The sequence below is a fragment of the Corapipo altera genome, unplaced genomic scaffold (genome assembly GCF_003945725.1).
Source record: "Corapipo altera isolate COAL_440 unplaced genomic scaffold, ASM394572v1 22b, whole genome shotgun sequence".
Classification (NCBI taxonomy): domain Eukaryota; kingdom Metazoa; phylum Chordata; class Aves; order Passeriformes; family Pipridae; genus Corapipo; species Corapipo altera.
The window spans coordinates 25,044,758-25,064,404 of record NW_020884876.1 but is presented as its reverse complement, the minus strand read 5'-3'; the positions used below and the strand labels follow the sequence as shown (position 1 = coordinate 25,064,404).

At 40.5% G+C, this 19,647-nt stretch overlaps 2 protein-coding genes and 2 long non-coding RNA genes across 11 annotated transcripts in view; 1 reads left to right on the top strand and 3 right to left on the bottom strand.

Moving 5' to 3' along the window:
* NFKB1 (nuclear factor kappa B subunit 1) overlaps positions 1–2,993 on the top strand; it is a 55,721-nt gene extending 52,728 nt beyond the window's left edge. For 4 of the 5 annotated variants that reach the window (XM_027635792.1, XM_027635790.1, XM_027635794.1 and 1 more), the window contains 3 exons: positions 208–380; positions 510–687; positions 2,309–2,993. In XM_027635792.1, coding sequence (XP_027491593.1) covers positions 208–380; positions 510–687; positions 2,309–2,496 — 539 coding nt within the window. In that variant the 3' untranslated portion in view covers positions 2,497–2,993. The remainder of the gene's footprint in view (positions 1–207; positions 381–509; positions 688–2,308) is intronic. The other variant, XM_027635793.1, reaches the window with a different exon arrangement.
* Positions 63–2,313, bottom strand: LOC113943676. The gene is made up of 3 exons (XR_003526409.1): positions 1,598–2,313; positions 791–869; positions 63–620 (listed from the first exon to the last, which is right to left on the bottom strand). It is a non-coding gene; the product is annotated as an uncharacterized LOC113943676 (long non-coding RNA).
* Positions 2,826–11,618, bottom strand: LOC113943675. 3 transcript variants are annotated; one of them, XR_003526407.1, is made up of 4 exons: positions 10,517–11,618; positions 6,313–6,427; positions 3,698–3,784; positions 2,826–2,935 (listed from the first exon to the last, which is right to left on the bottom strand). It is a non-coding gene; the product is annotated as an uncharacterized LOC113943675 (long non-coding RNA). The 3 variants fall into 3 exon arrangements; XR_003526408.1 differs by lacking the exon at positions 10,517–11,618 and adding an exon at positions 9,935–10,495; XR_003526406.1 differs by lacking the exon at positions 10,517–11,618 and having other exon boundaries at positions 6,313–8,885.
* A 71-nt stretch (positions 11,619–11,689) lies between these two features.
* The window catches only part of MANBA (mannosidase beta), a 47,221-nt gene continuing 39,263 nt past the window's right edge, over positions 11,690–19,647 (bottom strand). For both annotated transcript variants that reach the window (XM_027635795.1, XM_027635796.1), the window contains exons 15-17: positions 16,267–16,409; positions 14,250–14,507; positions 11,690–12,147 (exon numbers count right to left, since the gene is read on the bottom strand). In XM_027635795.1, coding sequence (XP_027491596.1) covers positions 11,923–12,147; positions 14,250–14,507; positions 16,267–16,409 — 626 coding nt within the window. In that variant the 3' untranslated portion in view covers positions 11,690–11,922. The remainder of the gene's footprint in view (positions 12,148–14,249; positions 14,508–16,266; positions 16,410–19,647) is intronic.

Sequence of the window (19,647 nt, the reverse complement as noted above, 5' to 3'; positions counted from 1 at the left end):
CCCAGCCACTTGCTCACAGAATGAGCACAATTCCCTTAAGAAGTCATAAGGACACAAAGGAGTACATTTTCAATATTACAGCAATACATTTATAAACACTGGGACTGGACGCTAATATACTCTTCAGTTTAGTTTTGTTTCTGCTTAGAAATGAACTGGTGCGTGATTTCTGCAAATAATAAACTAACATATTTCTCTGTTCCCCAGGAAACTTGAGAGAGCTGAATGAAAGTTCCAAGATGCAGCTTTACAAACTATTGGAATTGCCTGATCCTACCAAAAACTGGTCCACTCTAGCACAAAAACTGGGTCTTGGCATACTTAATAATGCCTTCAGGTTGAGCCCTTCTCCATCGAAAACTCTGCTAGATAACTATGAGGTAATGTGGCTGTAACAAGTTATCAAGAACATTCAGACGTGTAGAGAACACTGTCCTCCTGGACAGTGAGGAGCCCTTCAGTTCTAACCAGCCTGGATGATGGTGAGCATCTGGTGTCTTCTCTCTTAGGTCTCTGGTGGTACAGTTCAGGAGTTGATCGCTGCTTTGAGACAGATGAATCACACAGAAGCCATTGAAGTCATTCAGGAAGCACTGTCCATCTCACACAGTCCATCTCACCTGGAGAAGAGTACAGCAAAAGCTCTTCCGTCGTCATCACCACTCACCTTTGCAAGTGGAGAGACAGGTAAAATTGACAACAAAATATAAAGAGCTTTATTTAAGATGTTTTTCTCAATTCTCCCTCCCCACCCCACCTTGGACTGATGATAGATTTTATATTTCCTTACACACAATGCCTCAGCTGCCTACCTGCTTCAGAAATATTTTACTGCAGCGTGACTTTCTTGTCATAGATATTTGCTAGGCCTAGAAGAGAGAGGAAAAATGGACCATTTGAATCAGCATGCCTGCATCACAGTATTGAATATACTGCCTCCCTTTTCTAAAACCAGACACTTACTATTTGCTGATGGTAATGCCATGAATGTACTGAGAATAAGTTTCAAAAGATAAACTAGGCAATGATTTCCCAGGCATGTACAAGTGCCATTAGCTTTTGACTTTTTTCTCCCCCCTCATATACAGATACACAAAAATGTTTTGGGCACATAAACTTCTCAATAAGACTTTGGTATTAAATATCTCTTTCTACAGTGTGTAGCACTCCAAAATGTCCCAGTATTCTGTAGGCAGAGATTACACAGGACCACAAGCAGTCCTGCTGTCAACTACCTGCTCAGAGCAGGGCCAGTATAAATATTTACATGGGTTTGTCCATGTCATGTCCAGTTGAGTTCTGAGCATCCTACAGTGTTTCTGGGCAAGAGACTCTACTAACACAAAAACAGATGTTGTGAGAAGTCAGTAAGTCATCAGGGATGTTCAGTCATTGCCTGGCCATTTTAAGTAAAAAAAAAAATTTGTTTTTTACTGTTAAAACACCAGTAATGCTGCCTGTACGTGAAAATACTGTAGATATTTCTGGAAAGGGAAGAAAAGGAAAACCACGGTCACTCCATTCTAGTAGCCAAATGTAGCCAGTTTACTCTCTAGAGAACAGTTTTTTCAGTCATGGAAAGAACCTTCACACCTACCCAAAATGTGCTTGTACACATATTACGCCTTTAGATTAATCTTGAAGGGTAAGAGGGGTTCTGCTCCTTTACAACAGGAATGGACTGCATCACATCGTTTATTTTAAGGTGTTTGTTTAGAAAAATAAGATTGAACTCTAATATGCCAACCACTGTTATAGTCACACTGATCCCATATCATACCTTCAGCTTGGACACTGATCCCTCGCAGTCAGGCACTCCTTTTGTGAATAGTGCACAGGTGATGGCTGCTGCTGACTTGTTCGTATATCAGGTTCACTTACTAGATGAAAATTGTTCAAATATTTGTCTCAAAAAGAAATCTGTAAGTTAAGTTAAAATAACATGAGCCTCATCCTGGAGCTGTACATTTGCTCAGAGCCTGAATCTGAGAAACAGAGAAATTTTTGACACCAGGGCAGAGTCCTGACCAATGTGCAGTGACAACATTAGTGTCAGCAGAGCACCAGGCTTCTCATCCCATCCAAGCTCCAACTGCAAGCTGATCTCTGCCAGCAATATGTCAGATCACATGCTTTGGTGGCCTGAAAACATTCAGCACAGCTTTTCCTAAAATAATACCTCATATTAGAATCATTTTCCTATAGAAGAGCTTTGACCCTGTTGGTTTGCATTCCTTAGACTTTTCTGAAAGCAGCATTACTCAAGCCACACAAAGAATAACATATTTCCTTTTTCTCTCTCCCTCAGGTGAGCTTTATAACAGCAAATTTCAAGACAATGAAAGCACGTGTGACAGCGGTGTGGAGACCTCGTTCCGCAAACTGAGTTTTACTTATTCAGACTCTCTGAACAGCAAGTCATCACTAACACTGAGCAAAATGGCCCTGGGCTACGGACATGAAAGTTCAGTCCAAAGCAATTATATAGCCAAATAGTAATGTTCAATTAGCAATATGCAGTTACAGGAACAAATGCAACATTAAAAATTACATCGTCCTGGTCAGAGGGAAGTGAATTCACAACCAAAAGTGCACTGGAAGAATCCCACCCGAACCAGAAGCAATGGCAACTTCAGCATGCAACTCCTAGGCACTGCTTCCTTCCTCAAGTACATTTAATTTTATTCATTTACAAGCCATATACAATAACCAGGGCTCTCCTGCCATATTAATACACAGGACTGGATGCTATGAAAGACTGACTGAGCTTTTCTGGGTTGTGAGGATTTTCTTTTACAGATGAAAGTCACTCCTTAAAGCATACTATGAACTCAAAAAAGAGGTAAGGCACACAGAGCAATCAAAGGATGCAGTTTCTAGCCGGTCTCTTCATAATTTTTGCAGCACAGTTGCACAAAAAAAGCTCCTAATATAGCTGGCAAAGAAAAATCATTAATCGTAACAGTGACAATTCAGAGAAACAAAGAAAATCCTAAAAAAAAGAATCTTGTATATTTCAAATAATGTATTTAAATTTCACTTTGGTGCCTCTTATTCAAAATCTTTTTCCAGTTTGGCATTTTCCTACTTGTAAATAGTTTTTTTATATCTGTTCCTGTTTGACAAAGTGGGCTTTTTAAATGCTTATTTTTATTTTACTTTTATAATAAAACCCTAAAATTAATTCTCTTGTCTATGGTTGCTGTGATTTTTCCATATCTTTCAAGTAGAGTTATTGAAGATTTAGCATTTCAGTTTTAGTCATTGATACAAGAGCATGCTGATTTCCAAATACTAAAATAAATAAAGGGTTGCAAGCCACCCGTCTTAAAGCTTGAGGCATCTTTTTTGGTGGGAGAGCAGGAGCATCAGCAACTGCTAAGCAGCTGTGCTTTGTGCTTTGGAATTAAAGCCTCTGCCTTGCTTCAGTTCTCATAATTATGGCAGCAGAGTGTTCATTTACACTGAAACCAACTATTTAGTGTCTCAGCAAAACTCTGATGAGACAGTTCTCCTTTAGGCTATCTAGAAACTCCTGTAATAACTGTGCTCATGAGCAGTGTTTCTTGTTTCACATGAATTCTGAGATAGTGAGTGTAACTGTTACTGATGTTGGCACAACTAAAAGTACAGAGCAGGTATCAGATTTCATGATGAAAAAGCAAGCAGCAGTGACAATTGTACCATTGTCACTCACTTGTAGCCAGTTTTCGTGGCACAAAGATGGAGATTTGACAGGGTTGCTCTTGGCTCAATTCAGTCTTCAGTAACCTGGGTGTCACTCCTGAGAAAATGAATGAAGATAAACCTTGAGAATGGCTACATTTAGAGCAGTAGTTGCTGTAATGAATTAAACCATGAGTAATGAAAAAACCTTGTGAACTAATTTTATATCCAGCTGAATTACTATTTTAATTACTTTCAGGGAAATGAATAATAGTAAAAATGCCATTCTTTCTTTCAGTTATTGTATGTGTAACCTGCATATGCAGCATCTAAGGCATAAGGATTTTTGTTCAATTAATGTACTTGTCTAATAGAAACAGGCAAAGGTTCTCATATTCTGAGGGTGGAGGGGCTTTCTGAACCCCAGATGAGCTGCTGTCCAACTTAGGGAGCTGGCAGAGATTTTTACTGAGGTTTCTACAATCCTACAGGTCACCAGTGCACCCTGACTGTTGATTCACGCTTTTTAGCCTCAGTTCTGACCAGCTCTGCTTTTAAACCACCAGAAGACACCTGGGCCTATATTTCCTTAAGCACTTAATGACCAAATGCTGTATAATAGCTATTCATCCGGTTAGTGATCATGCAATGAACAGCAGGTCCCCTAGGCCCTGTGTATTGAAGTGCTTTAAATGGCAGTCTGGCAGCTTTTTTCCTTGCAGCATCTCAGTTTCAGTATATTTAACAAAAGACACTTTAGTCCTTTTATTTTTTTCCCCTCTTTGTTTAGAAATAGAAAAAAGCTTAATTTAAAAAGCGTTCTCAGTAATTCAAACTGGAACACTAAATTTCTACAGCTGAGTCACATGATAGGATAACTTTTCCCATCTGTATCAACCCTCTCCATCTTCCACACAGTCTGATAAAACTAGGCAAGAGGAGGAGGTAGAACACACTACTAGTGTAGGACACACTACAGAAAGTGGCAGGACATCTACTAGGAGACATTTGTGTCTGGTGTAGTTCCATTTGGCAGAGCAAACCTGCTGGAGAGCCCAGTGCTTATTGCAAGCAGCTCAGTTAAAACACTAAAACACACAACTGTGCCCTTCTGCTTGACCTTTTTTCTTACTAGTAGTGGTCATCCTGTACAGGGCACACTGATTCCTGCACTGATGGCACCTGGAAGAAGGTCAGGCTCCTTGCAGGTGTGAGGATGAAAGCATCATACATACAGAGGAATGAGGCTTAGCAAGAGACAGTGTAAGTGACACAGACAAGTCTTGAACATTTAAAACAAATGTGTTCACATCAGGTAACTGTCAAGATGTATTTATCGACCACATCATCCTATCTGCTCTCCTCAAACAGATATTCATCCTTACACCTCCTTGCCAAGAAAGGTAGTGCCATTCCTATTTCACAAGTGTGATAGCATATACTACAGCTACAGTCCTGCAAGAATCCAGAAATCAGCTGCCTGAGAGCTCCTGTCTACACCTGGCTTATAGAGGGAAACCTTTCTCACAGAGTAGTAATGGTGTAACTTAGGCTTAATGGTTTCGTTCAGCACAGCAAGTTAACATGAGGACCTCACTACACATTGTAGCACAGGATGTTGTCCCCATTCTATTCCGTGTTACTCTGAGGAAACAAAACTGAGAAGGGTATTCACTAAGTTCTCAAAAGTCAGGAATAAATTTGGGTTTTTTTAAGATATGTGCAGAAACAATAAGAAACACCCAACAACGTGTCAAACTCAAGAGCAGGGTGTCTCTGCACTGTGGCTGAATGAGCAGTTCTGACTAGGCCTATTCCACAGTGGGCTCTTCTTGTGCGCTGCATCGCACTGCAAGCAGCCTGGTGCCTATTTCCATTAGCAATTAAAGCACTGAGGTTGAAGGTATGAGCAAAGATCATTAATCAGCAACCTCAAACTGATCCTTAAAAGCTGATTTCATGGGTTTGTTCTTTTGAGTGCTAATCAAGCTTCTTCTCACTTTGACAGTAACTGCACCGATTTACCTGCAACACTTGAAATATTCAAATGGTTCAGTATGAAAATAAGAAAGATTATGTAATTAAGCTTTTTTCCCCCCTGAAATGTAAACTTCGGGCATTCTCAGTCCAGTTTAGTATTAAATTTTAACTTACTTACAGTGAGGATCAAAATCTGAAATAATTCTAAACTTAATCTACATTTGCAGTGGAATGGAGCCTGCTCCACTATTTTGCTACTGTACTGCAGTAATAAACATCAGAAACTTGTGGAATGCAGCAAAAGTTGTGACAACAGATCACTACGGATCTTCTTTACATTTGATGTAAAATGGATTATTCAGAAAGTTAAATTGCCCTTGATTTTAGATTGGCTGCCACAGCTGTAAGTTCCTTGGCATCATATTTGGGGGTATTTACAAACTTGGAAATCAGTGTGGTAGTGGGAAGTTCTAGGAAGCATTCTGAAATTTTGTGGACTGCAGGAAGGATAAGAATGTTACCTACATGTGCTGGTGTATAAAGCCTCTTTTTTTCCCTTGTCTAGGCAAGTAAAATGCTTTTTTCCAACACTGTCCTTGCTCCCTCCAAGTGACAGGAATGGTACTGCCGATTTGTTAGCTCAGGGTGCAGTGGTCAATAACTCACCCACAGTCCACAGCTTTTGGCTCTTCTGGATGATCACCCCTTCGAACAGAACAGTTCTAAAGTAACCACCAAAGGCACAGTCCCCACTTTTGCTGGCTTCCAAAGATTCCTACAGCTACAGGAAAAAGATAACACAAGTTAATTACCAAGGAGTTGATTTCCTGCATTCAGCATTATGAAGCAGCCTGATGTCCTGCTCAGAGCCAGGCTGTAGTATGTCTGTTATTATTTAAAGCCTGCAGAGGTTTCCCAATGGCCTCATTTAAACTCAACCACTGCAGCAATTTTTCAGCTTTCCGTTCACCCTTGCTTCATTTACAATACTGAGGAGCTCTAGCAAATCAGTGGCCTTCATTACATACTGCAAGGGAAAACACTTGTGACAGACTTAACACCTGTTAACCTGTGCCCCACCACGGCACTTGCCAACATTCCAGCTGAGTCAGCCAACACAGGCACAGAGCAGTATCACGCCTCTGGGATAGCTAATACAACGCCTGCCAGAAAGACAGGGGCATGACAACTGCCTCACTTCTCTTTCAGATGTGCAGTCACCTCAGTATCTTCTTGTCTTCAGCATCCCAGGGAAGAAAGTCTATATTTCGCTACAGTACAAACCAAAGTACCCAGAGTACTTCCAGATGGGTAACAGATGGCTAGATACACAAAACACGTCACTGTTCTAAACATTGAGCCCGCTTCTTTATGTGCTGCCCTTGGATCCTCACCAGTGTTCACACTAGGCAACCCAACCACAGCTTCCTACCGCCCTAACACTACCACGGAATAACAAGAGATGAAGATTTCCCCTATTTCTTTCATAGGAAACCACCTGAGGCCTGGCTCACAGCATCACTCCTTTACAGCTGTTGGGGAAATGGGCTGAAGCTTAAGCCCTGGTATAGTCCATGTTAGTTAGAAAGACAGAATCACAGGGCCAGCATGCCCAAGTATTACTATTTAGCTTACTTACAACAGGTAAAGGAGGACTGCTACAACAGGAGAAGACAGAGAAGCTGCAATGCCTGGCAATGGCAATGTTTGCAAAGAGGTATCAGAGGCTGGCATTTAAGGTTTTGGTTTCTCACTACCATGAAACAGGATTGAAACTTTCAGCTCCTCCATCTTACAAGAGCTGCTTCCCCAGCAGGTCACCAGCTCAACAGACTCTTTCTTACTTAGAGCTCTGTTCTGGATTACCCAGCTCCCCACCAGGCCATAAAGCCTGGCTCAATCCACAGGCCAGTAGTTCTACCACAGCCATTCCCCTCCACAGTCAACCAGGTACCCAGCCAGCCTCAAAGTAAAAAAGCTATGCAAAGAAAGAGCAATCCTGAACCACTTTGAACTCACAGAACCCATCAAAAAATTTCAAGATCAACTCCCAAAGCAGAGCTGCATGAACAGGTCCTGGCAAGCAGCCATGTTCACTGCCTTCCTCCTGACACCTCAGGGTGTTGTTTCCCTTTATGCTGCAGCACGTTTCCTTTGCTGTAGTCACCTAGACCAGAGACACCTTTTATTTTGGCTATGATACACACTAATAATCAAACCAGGTATTTATGGGTCTCTACTAACTGACTCTACTTCTACAGAAAAATGCCCTTTTTTTACTTAAGCTTTGTTTTTCCACTCTAATTAAACTAAACTGGGACTTTAATTTCACTATTGTGTAACATCTGACTGGAAAGCAGAGTTATGTAGACCAAATTCTTTGACTGGAACATGTCAAACATTCTAACCACAAGTCCCTGGATGACTTAACTTACAACTCAGAGGGTAAGAAAGAAAACTGTGATTCTGACAATATAAAGACTGGTTTGTAAGCTACAAAACCCAACTGTCCTGTCCCAAGAATAAGAAATTCATTGGCCTGTTTCTCTGCTCCTGACACTGCTACAAGTGTCTGCTACAAGTCTGAAAAATGTGTCTGCTACACATCTCCAAAACCAAAAGGGGACTAATAGAAATAAAAGTACAGTAAAAAGATGTGCCTCTAAGCCAGAAAAACTGTCCAGGTCAAAAGGTATGCAAACAACAGGTAACAACAAAGACTGACAAACTATGAACACTTTCTTAGAGAGGAACGTTCAGATACATTTGCATGCTTCTTTCCTGGAGAAGATGCAGAAGAACTTGAAAAAGCTTCCAAGGACATGCTCCAGTAAACTGGAGCAAAATAAGGCTTCCACATGTGGCAGAAAGTACCAACAAAGAGGTGCCCCATAAAGCTCAAAATGGTCTTTGCAAGTCCTGAATAGGTTCAGAGCCAAATCTCTGTCAGAGACCAGTTTTAGGACAACAAATCAGCCAATGCCATACAGTGTTCTTCCCAAACCTGCTCTCAAGTTCTGTTCTGGAAGGGCATTGGTCATGTCTGAAATGGACTCTGGCTGCTAACTTTTGCTGTCAGTGGAGAATAGCCAGGAGGGGGCCTGAGAGCAAAGAAAGGCCATCAGCACAAGTAAACTCACAGGTCCTTGAACAAAACATAGCAAGGATCCACCCTGAAAGAACACTGATGAGCCCAGTCCCCTCTACTGCTGCCACCAATAATTTAATGGCACTGAGGACAAGCACCATGACACTCACCACATGCTCCTCCCAGTGCTCCTGCTCCTGAACCCCTGCCCATCAGACAGAACTGGCAATACAAGTGCTGCCCAGGAGCTGCAACAACACTCAGGTGGCTACAGATGGATGTGTTGATATGAGTGCTGGGTACCCTGAATCTCTCTTCACTTGCCTTCCTATCTTTGCCCTGATCTGAGACAACAGCAGAACAATGTAACCAAGTATAGCACAGTATGCAACTGCAAAAGTACCAAGGCAAAATGGTTAACCAAAGCACAAGTTACAGCCACTGCTGCATGGGGCAGAGAACAGCTTCTATAAATACACACCTACTACAACAGCAGGAAATCAAAAGGATGTATTAAGGATATTAAGACAACAATGGAAGTGAACCTTCCCCATTAAATTCTGTTTTGAGCTCGAGTGTTTGGCTTAAGCAACTGCTAATCTTTCATAACAGTGCCTAGTGTTGAATTAAAGCTCTCCAGTGAGAAAGAATGGACCTACTCCTTAGGGAGCTTCTGACCTTCAAAAACAGCAATCGAAAAAAATTGCCTGAACCTTTTCACATCAATCTGGTAATTGCAGAAAGCAACAGGGGAAAAAAACATAAAAGAATGCTGTTCTACATAACTGTGCTGGTAGACATTAGTTGCATAGCCACTTCAACATTTATTTATCACATACCACATCATTTCTTTCAAGATTTTGCCTAAAATTTGTGACAGGCTAAACAAGGTCACAGTTATCCAAATTCTAGCAATCCAAAAGCTCTTTTCCACATATCTCAAACTTCACTCCTATGCTGAGATGCACCAAGAACAAATACCATTGACCTCCAGACAATCTTCTTGACTGTCTTTAAACAAGTGAATCTATCAAAGCTCTATTTCTTTAACACTATTAAATGCCATTTTGAAGTTCTATCTAGATGTGGCTGGAAGAAATATTTCTCCATAAGAGAAAGACATCAACAAAAACTGCCCTTTTTCTAAATACTGCAGCAGTATTTATTAATCATATTTTTTCCACATTTTTTCATCCTTACCTTATATTGACACCATTGCTGCTTTGATTTCACTTTGATGCCAGGACACCAAAAAAACTGAAGAATTTTTTTTGTATTGTTGGCACAGGATGCCTTTCAGATAACTTTTAATCTCCTTTATCAATATCTGCATTTTCTAACTGTTAAGTTTTACTCATGACTGTAATTTTCTCTATTTATTTTGCATAACCTATAAACATTGGCACATACACCTCCATATTTTTATTGTTTTCATGTCTTCTTTTAGCTAGAACAAGTGTTGAATCAGAAAAAGCCTCCAATGCAAATGCAGTTAGTTGTTTTGCTGACCTAATAAAGAATTTGTAAGCAACTTCCATTTATCATTTCTCTTTCATCCTTAAGTTCTTTCTTTTGCTCAGGAGTGTGTAATTTTTTTGTTAACACCCAATTCAAAAGCACCAGAGATCACCAAGGATTTATCAACATGCTCATCTCTCTGCCCATTAAAACTGCGGTCGCTGCAAGAAACAACCCCCAGTGCAAGGTCTCTAAGTGTCCAGTGGAACAGCCACTCACCCCACACAAGCTCGAGGACCACCCCCACCAGCAAATATCACTTACTTGGTGCTTTTACAACACAGATGGACATCACCAGTACAGCTTTTTCAAACACCACCTACTATGGTGCCAATTCTGCTTTGCAGGAAAATTAATACTTGCTCAGACTGTGAGGGGATTCTTGCAGAACCCCAGCAAGATCCCAGCTGCATTTCAAACCACATCTGACAGACAAGCCCACTGTTTAGCAACCTGCTCACAGCGCAGCTCAGTGGTCTTGATTTCATGACAGTCAAACCCTCAGGCTTTCAGCTCCACAGGCTACAGTAGTCCACCATGCTGAAGCAAGCTTATTTTCTTTGTATTAAATGCCAAAGTGAGATGACATTTCTATGAGAAAACTTAAAATTTTAAAATGTAGTTGGAAACAGAATGGAAGGTGAACCACCATTACCTTGTATAAACTAAGGATTTCAATGTGCCACCAGATGTAATAACGAGTCAAGTGTCTTCTATGGGGAACCATAGAAAGAAAAATGTTGAGGTTTTAATTTGTTGGAAAGAGAGGAGGATCAGTGTGGAGCACAGGACCACTCATGAGGAATGTCAAGAGGTAACAGAATGTCTGTGCAGCAGTGTCTGAGTGAGAACAGCAGCCACTGCACCCTGCATTTAGTAGAGAAAAAACAGTCACTTGTACCTCTGTGGTTCTCTTACATGACCATTTCTTCTCTGTACTGCCTCCTTTCTCTTGGCACCTTTGGTTAACTCTTCTCCCCACTCCTTTTCTCACATGGCACATTATGTGGGATCCCACACAGCAGCAAAAGGTTCGTGACTGCACCTGCAGCTCTCTGGGCATAGACAAAGCTAAATGCAGAGCTCTCAACGGCTGTTGCTTATTTTGCACAAAAAGAGAGCAGAAAACAAGTCTTGTACTGAATTCCTCTTTCAGAAAGGGGAACAGATCTGCCTGATGTCTGACTTAACAGCCCATGTTTCATGCCTTGCAGGAGGCAGGCAGGCCACCTTAATGGATGACAGCCATAGATCTGAAAGGGTAGGCCTAGTGTCCTCCTGACCTGGATGTAGATAGTTCAAATAACTTGGAGGCGTACTTCTGGAGGTTGTCCCAGCTGCATTCCCTGCCCTTCTCCCCACTCCCTAGCATACCCTGCTGTTATCTTAAGATGAATTTCCACTTAAAGCATAGTGAAACTAGAAAAACGATGGATGTACTTTCAAGACACCACATATATTATATGTAAGCTTTGCTGCTGATATCTTTACATTGAACCAACAGTTAAAATTCACACATGACAGGAACAGACAGTATATTCTCCAGTTGGCTCAAATTGTATGTCACTTCAACTTCAGTAAAATTGTTTTAATATTTCTTCTCCTCCCGTTTTAATATTTCTTCTCCTCCCGTTACACTGTTTATATAACTAGAAGGAAACGAGGTATTTTCAGACAATATCCAACAGAGAGGTCAAGGTTAGTGAATTTTCTAGTTCTTCAACATTGGTAGGTTCCCAAGGATAAAACACAACCACTTTCTTCTTTTCAGTCATAAGGAAACCATTATCACTAAATCTGCCTTTTATACTCCCTACATCCAGAGAAACAAAAGGAGCAATTGCAGTGGTCTGAAGAACAAATATATAAGTATCATCTTGTTTGGATACAGAAACCTGAAAGAGAAAATAAATAAATAAATAAATAAAAGAAAATATGCATGTTAAAGAAGACCCTAGTCACACCCAAACTAGTAAAAGAGCTGCATGCCCATAACACAGACTGAACAACCACATTTGATCCAAATTAATAATCTCTTCTGGAAATCAACAGGATTCATATGCAAGAATCATGCAAAAACTGCAAATGTTGTTACAGCCTTGCTACAGAATACTACAGATGGTGGAAGAATGCCAAAGTGTTATCACTCTACCATCTTCTTATGAAAATAACTGAATAAATGGTAATCTGACTTTCACTGCAGTAAGTACAGGATACAAGTACTATGTGCAAGAGATTTGTCCTTTCATAACACTTCACTCAACCAGTCAATTCACAACTACTAAATTGCCATTCCAATTAAATCCATGGTAGAAATACACAGAAGCAAAAGATGGTAAAAAAAAATATCACAGTAACACAGGAGGTCATCTCATCTTAATGGAACATGGCAGTGAAGCCCTTATACTGTGTTTAGTAAAATATAAAAAAAAATAGTTGTAAAATACCAGGACAAAGTTTAATGTTTTATATCAAGTTCTACCAGTAGTTACTCTCAGAGAGACTTAAAATCCCAACCAGGATTCATTTTCATGCAGCACTCCCCATTCACCATAATGAAATATTATGCAACATAGTTTCCAAATGCCTACTAACTATATATAAACAGAAAACAAATTATATTCAGTGCACATGTCACATTCCAGTTACACGAAAAGCAACGCTTTTCATTTTTAACAAAAAGCACACATCCTTTGCATTTCATGTTTCCTGAAGAAACACTAATGTCTTTATGCTTTTTAAAAGCAATGCTATGAACAGTAGCTCTTGGATTAGCAATGTATTTGAAAATTTAGCTAGCTTATTAGTAACTATGTATAGAAGCACCAGCTTCTTGCTAAACAGAATAATGTTTTTAATCATAGCTGCATACTTTCCTAAGATGACCACTTTGAATTTATCCTTGTTAGCTATCTGTGCTGCAAAGACAACACAGCTATGGGACAAAGGAGTGAAATTTCCCAAAGATGCTCCAGTTGCAGAGTTTTTATTATTGATGTTGTCACCCAAAAAAAAAAAAAAAAAAAAACCAGCATGACTCAGACTCCAGATTGTGCCACCAGCTGAAAAAAAATAAAAACAGGCTGATTTCTTTCCTTTGTATATGCAGGAGGCAGACTGCACTGCCATGAAAGAGATAAGAGGGGAAAATCTGGCCCATTTTCTTTTTGTAAAGCAATTATTCTGGTCCAGATTCAAAGAGATTAAAGACCTCTATTCCACCCTTGTTTAGTTTAGTCCCAAAGAGCAAAGCTGCAGTTTGAAAGCCAAATGTGAGAAGGCACAGGTCTCCATCCTGCCAATCTGACAATTAAGAATTTTGCAATAAGACATACATGCTAAGAAGTGAGGCTTAACAAAATGTGTGTGTGTACACACACAGAGCATGCATGCTCCCTCTATACACAGCAAGCTTGCTGGGAGAAGAAATCTAAGGAAAAGCACCAAACTGACTAAATGTTACACAACACTGATGCTTTTTGTGCCTGTTCAGAAGACTGACACACTTGTCAGTTATTAAGAAATAATCACTATTACGCAAATCAGAACCCTTTCTGGAGGAAATATCATGACAACAACGCACTCCACACTCAACTGAACTAGGAACACCTAATAGTGACATTACTGCCTGCAAGCCAAAACACTTGTCATGATGCTTTTTGCTATCTAGGGACAAAAAAGTAAGAAAGGAGTAATGCTGCAGCAGTCAGGTGAAAGACAGTCTAAAAAATGAAAGGGAGACTTCATTATTTGAAAAAGAACAAAGCCCAGGCAAAAAACACACATGAAAACAAACAAACCACCAGTCTTATTTAGATATTCATATAGTGACACAGAAAAAAAAAAATCTGATTTTGAACTCAACATGGAAGGTATAACAGGAACAAGTAAGGAGAAAGAACATTCAGTGGAACCAGACACTGCATAGCAGGCAAACCACTCAAACCAGTAAGATTAGCAAAATCAAAAGCAGTAATTTAGCATGATTGATGCTTACACTAAGCTGGGTCTTTTCTAATCCTACAGCATCCTTTAGTGATGAAAGGAAGAAATGGTTTGTAGGACTCTGGAGGCCATCTTCTCCCACAAGACAGAAAGTGATAACACAGCTTTTCCTGGTACAATTTCTGCATCTTTCCAGAACATCACTTATGGACTCCTTGTAGATGGGCACAGCACTTTGTGCTTTAACAATCACACCTTCTTTGGCAAGGGTGCATACTGGCTCCAAAGAACTCCAGGTGTGCACAACGACCTATCGAAGCACATTGAGAGAGCACAAACCTTAGAAGAAAAGCTACATCTGTGAAAACAGTGCAGCATCCTAGGTTTCAGATTGCTCATTTTAACAGATGTTTTCCTGACAGCACCAGCTGATTTCCACCTAGCAAGAAACTCTATAAAGATTTAAACAATAGATATGGCATAATAATTAGATCATTCTAAAAACAGTTAGTCCATTTCAAACAGTCTAGAGCTGTTGCTGTTTTTGATCTGCAAGACTTTTTGTTTTCTCCAGGCTCCTCCAGAGGAGGGGATTGCCAATTTCTGCCAAGGGAGTGCTGGGAAATGGAATTAGTGAGTGACTAATTTGTTGACTCTCTTTCCTCCTCTCCTTGATTAAAAAAAGTCAAGCAAAGGATTTTCTTAAGATTGCTCAGTGTTATCTGATGTAACTCAACTTGGGTAAGCTAGAGTTTCTGCATAATCACCATTAAACAGAAGCAAGCTGCATCACCTTAAAAGAGACTATGAAAGTTATATTAATACAGCAAAACACACTTCCAAACATCATGCATGCATTATGAACATACTTTTTAAAAAAAGGCATAATTTGGAAGATAAGTACATAATGAGAATTACAAAATGCTATTTATTTCATAAATTTTAGGTTATTTTTTACCTCAACAGGAGTCTGCAGTCAGAAACAGATCTTAAATCCTTTCGAAAGTTAAGTTCCAAATTTTCTTGAAGTGCAAAATACAGTATTCATCAGAACTACCCTACTGCCAATGATTTTCTGATGCTATCAGAAAATCTGAATTTAAGTCTGTTAGAATAACTCAGACCAGAAATAAACAATTTCATTAAGTGCAGTTCTAGTCCAAACTATCCAGAAATTGCAACCATTTTCTGTACCATATATTACTATATATAAGCAACCTTAGAAATCTTAAAATTCATGGAAATCCACCAGACAGAGCAGTGAACTAGGACTTGACACACTCATCCTATTAGTTCCAAAATGACTAGTGAGTCATTCCAGATCTGTTTTTCCATCCTTACTAGAGTTTTCACATGGGACACACTTTATGCCAGGAGTTATATGTCATCGTGCAACATGGTCCCTAAATTCATTTGGGATCTGGTTGCCACATGATTAACAGCAACAAAATGTAACAAGTTGAAAAGGAAGACTGTGGTCTACAAGGCAACTCAGCAGCCCAAATACTTCCTAAAAAATCCTACCAGTTTCTACAGCATTATCAGAAAACAGTTTAAGGAATCAATTGAAAAATGATAACACTGCATAAGTGACCTTGCAATTAATGTACACCTTGATGTTCTATCAATATTTCAGAAAATAATCCAGTCCTTTTTCCCAAAGTGGTATAGTTTGAGTATCGATAAGCAGTGGTACAATCCCTTTTTCCTGCCCCTGCTTAGTCAGTTAATCTAGTTCTAACCCCCAGGAACAGTTTTGTTAAAGTAGTGAGGTACCATTTTTCACATTTTGTTCTATTTAATCATCAATCCCTTTAAGATTTCAACAGAATAGTTAATTTCAGGCTTGTACCTACAGGCTGAAAGCAAAGCACTTAATTCCTTCTTCTGTGAAGCAGTACACACTACTATAATAAAAGATAGTGTTGCCCCTAAGAAGATTAAAGACTAGAGTTGCACCTCATTGTGTCTGAACATAGCTTGAAGCTTGTTAAGCAAAAAATGTGCTCTTTCAGCTTCTCACATTCTTGCAGGAGGCACACAAGGGTGGTGAGAGAGGTGTCACTTACCCTCAAAGTCAGCTTCTGATCTCTATGAAGATCTGAGACACCGTAAATGTACAACACACCTTGGTCTTCATACGCCACAGGCAGCAGTGGTGCAAAGAAGTTCTGGGCAAAATAATGGAGCAGTTTCCACTTACCACCATACTCTGTAACGGGTTAAAAGGAAGAAAGATTCAAATGGAATCCAAGACTGTCTTGGCACTCAATCTCTTCCTGTGCTTTCTGGTTCTGCTATGGCAATACAACATCCTCCTCTACCCTTTTGTACCTCTACCAAGTACAAAGAATGACTGAAGGTACTCTAGCTTCCTTCCAGGCAAGGCTCTACTCTAAAGATTCGATGCTCCTTGAAGCTTTACTTTGAACTTCACCAAAAGGTTGCATTTTCTACCTCTTGGACCTATCATTGCTACACTGCCATTCAGCTAAATAAAGCCTTAAACACAAGTGACAAAACTGACACGGTATACCACACATTAAGCAAGCAGCAAGAGCATCTATGTTATTGAGAATCCAGACAAACACACTGGCATTGCCACAAGTTACCACTACTATAAAAAGAGACACCAGAATCTGACTTTTGGTGCTTATACAAAGCGCTTTCTTCTCCTTTTTCAGTCTCCCTCTTTCTTAGAGGAACATCAGTAGCAACAAAGATAAAAAAACAAGTTCTCAAATCAAAGACAACTCTGAGCTTGGCAAAATGAATTTGCCAAGATCTAGAGACAGCACTTACTTCATGAGAGCCATATGTACGTCCACGACAGACATATGCCAATCATTTCGCATTGCCTCTTTAATGAGATGTACCTCATTACTTTTAATACTTTGAAAGTCTGCCATTAAACTGGAAAAGCCATCAAACATTGCGTCCTCTCCAAAAAAAGCAATTTTGCCAGATGCAACAGTGCCACATAATCATTTTGGAAGAAAAGCTGCTTCCATTTCTTCCTCTATTAACCTTCCATCTAGCACCCACCGTCAGCATTTTAAGTCTGTCGTTGCTCAATCATTATCCAGTCATTGAAACAGCACTAAAAGGAAGCAGCAAGTCAGCTGCAGCATCTCATAAGGAAAGAAAAGTTAGATACTGATTTCATTCTTCTTGTTGGCTCTTTGTTTTATGCAGTCCATGGATGCTGAAAAATATTTTCAGTAATATGTTTTTCTTGTAACTAATTGCCTCTCTGTGTTTTGGTGCCTGTACAAAGCTCTTAGCATTTTCAAACATCTTTTAAGTAAAGACTTCATTCAGAGTGATGGATCCTTTAAAGGCTGTGTTTGTGACTTTCCCAGGCTGAATACACTCTGCCTGCACTCCACATAGACACAAATGAACTTTGAGGAGAGTAAAGTGCATTAGCTCCAGCTTATCACCTTACACATCACCTTGTTCTCAGCAAGTTCACAACCAGCTAGCTTGGAGAACAGACAAGCAAAGCTCGAATCTGCCTGGAAAACCCATACAAGATTCAACTGTGCTGTGAGATCAGTCTGTTGCCAGAAAAAACACCATTCAAATTAATAGTACTGAAACAAACCAAAGAGGTAAGTCTAAACGAAAACTTCAGGAGAGGTTGCTGAGCTTCTTCAAAACAGACAGTTGACAAACTGATGAACATACTCAGTATATTGGTGCTGCTCAGTATATAGAACTGTAGAACCATTTATGTTGCAAAAGACCTCTAAGATCATCAAGTTAACTGTTCACCTGCCAAGTGCACCTCTAAAGCACGTCCCTAAGTGCCACATCTACACAACTTGTAAATACGTCCAGGGATGGTGACACCACTACTTCGCTGGGTAACCTTGGCAACCCTTCAGTGAAGAAATTTTTCCTAAGATCCAATTTAAACTTGCCCTGGCACAATTTGAGGCTATTTCCTCTTGTCCTGTCATTTGTTACTTTCGGGAAAAGGCCTACCCCCACCTGGCTACAACCTCTTTTCAAGTAATTGCAGAGAGTGATAAGGTCACCCCTGAGCCTCCTTTTCTCCAGACTAAAAAATCCCAGCTCCCTCATCTGCTCCTCAGACTTGTGCTCCAGAGCCTTCACCAGCTCTGTTGTCCTTCTCTGGACTCGCTCCAGCTCCTCAATGTCTTTCTTGTAGCGAGAGGTCCAGAACTGAACACAGAATTCAAAGTGCAGCCTCACCAGTGCTGAGTAGATAGAGGCAATCACTGCCCTGGTCCTGCTGGCCACGCTACTTCTGATACAGGCCAGGATGCCATTGGCCTTCTTGGCCACCTGGGCACACTGCTGGCTCATGTTTAGTCTGAAGTTGACCAGCACACCCAGGTCTTTTCCTCCAGGCAGCTTTCCAGCCATTCTACCCCCAGCCTGTAGCTCTGCATGGGGTGGTTGTGACCCAAGTGCAGGACTTGGCACTTCACCTTGTTGAATCTCATACAACTGGCCTTGGCACATCAATCTAGTCTGTCCAGATCCCTCTGTAGAGCCTTCCTACCACTCCCACCCAACTTGGTGTTTGCAAACTGACTAAGGGTGCACTAAATCCCCTTGTTCAGATCAATGATAAAGGTATTAAACAGGGCTGGCTCCAATACTGATCCCTGGGGAAGCCTGCTAGTGACCGGCCGCCAGCTGGATATAACTCCATTCACCACCACTCTCTGGGCCCAGCCATCCAGCCAGTTTGCTTTCGCAGTAAGCAGTGCACCCATCCATACCACGAGCAGCCTTTTTCTCCAGGAAAATGCTGTGGGAAATGGGTGTCAAAGTCTAGATGACAACATCCACAGCCTTTCCTTCATCCACCAAATCAGGTCACCTTGTCATAGAAGAAGATCAAGTTGGTCAAGCAGGACCTGCCTTTCATAAACCTGTGCTGGTTGGGCCTGATCCCCTAGTGATAAGAAGGAAGCATGTTCTAGCATTCCAAGGACAATTTCTGACTGAAAACATTGGTGGTTTAAAGGACAAATCCACCAATAACAGGGAGTGCTAACAAATTACTCTTTAGGGTCATGACACTTGAGAAGATGTGAGATTTGGACTGGGGATGGATTATCTAAAAGAGAGTAAACTGTAGGGCAGTACCTGATCCAACAAATAAAAGCAATGGGCCTTGTATAAGAAATGGGTTGGGATGGTTTGTGAGGGGTTGAAATCTCTAAAACTCTCAGGACTGCTACAGGACTCTCAGGAATTTCAATTGTCAGTGTAACAGACCCCCGACAGCCCACCAGAGTTCAGACAAATTACCCAGCATGGGCTGTGGTTTCAGTGCCCATTGACTTGAATTTTTTTCCTAAGTTTAATTTACATGACGAAAATCTAGGCTTCAAGTGTCTTAAATATGTAAATCAATAATCCAATTGATGTAGGGCAGTTTTAGTTACTTAGTGTAATACAAAATTGTG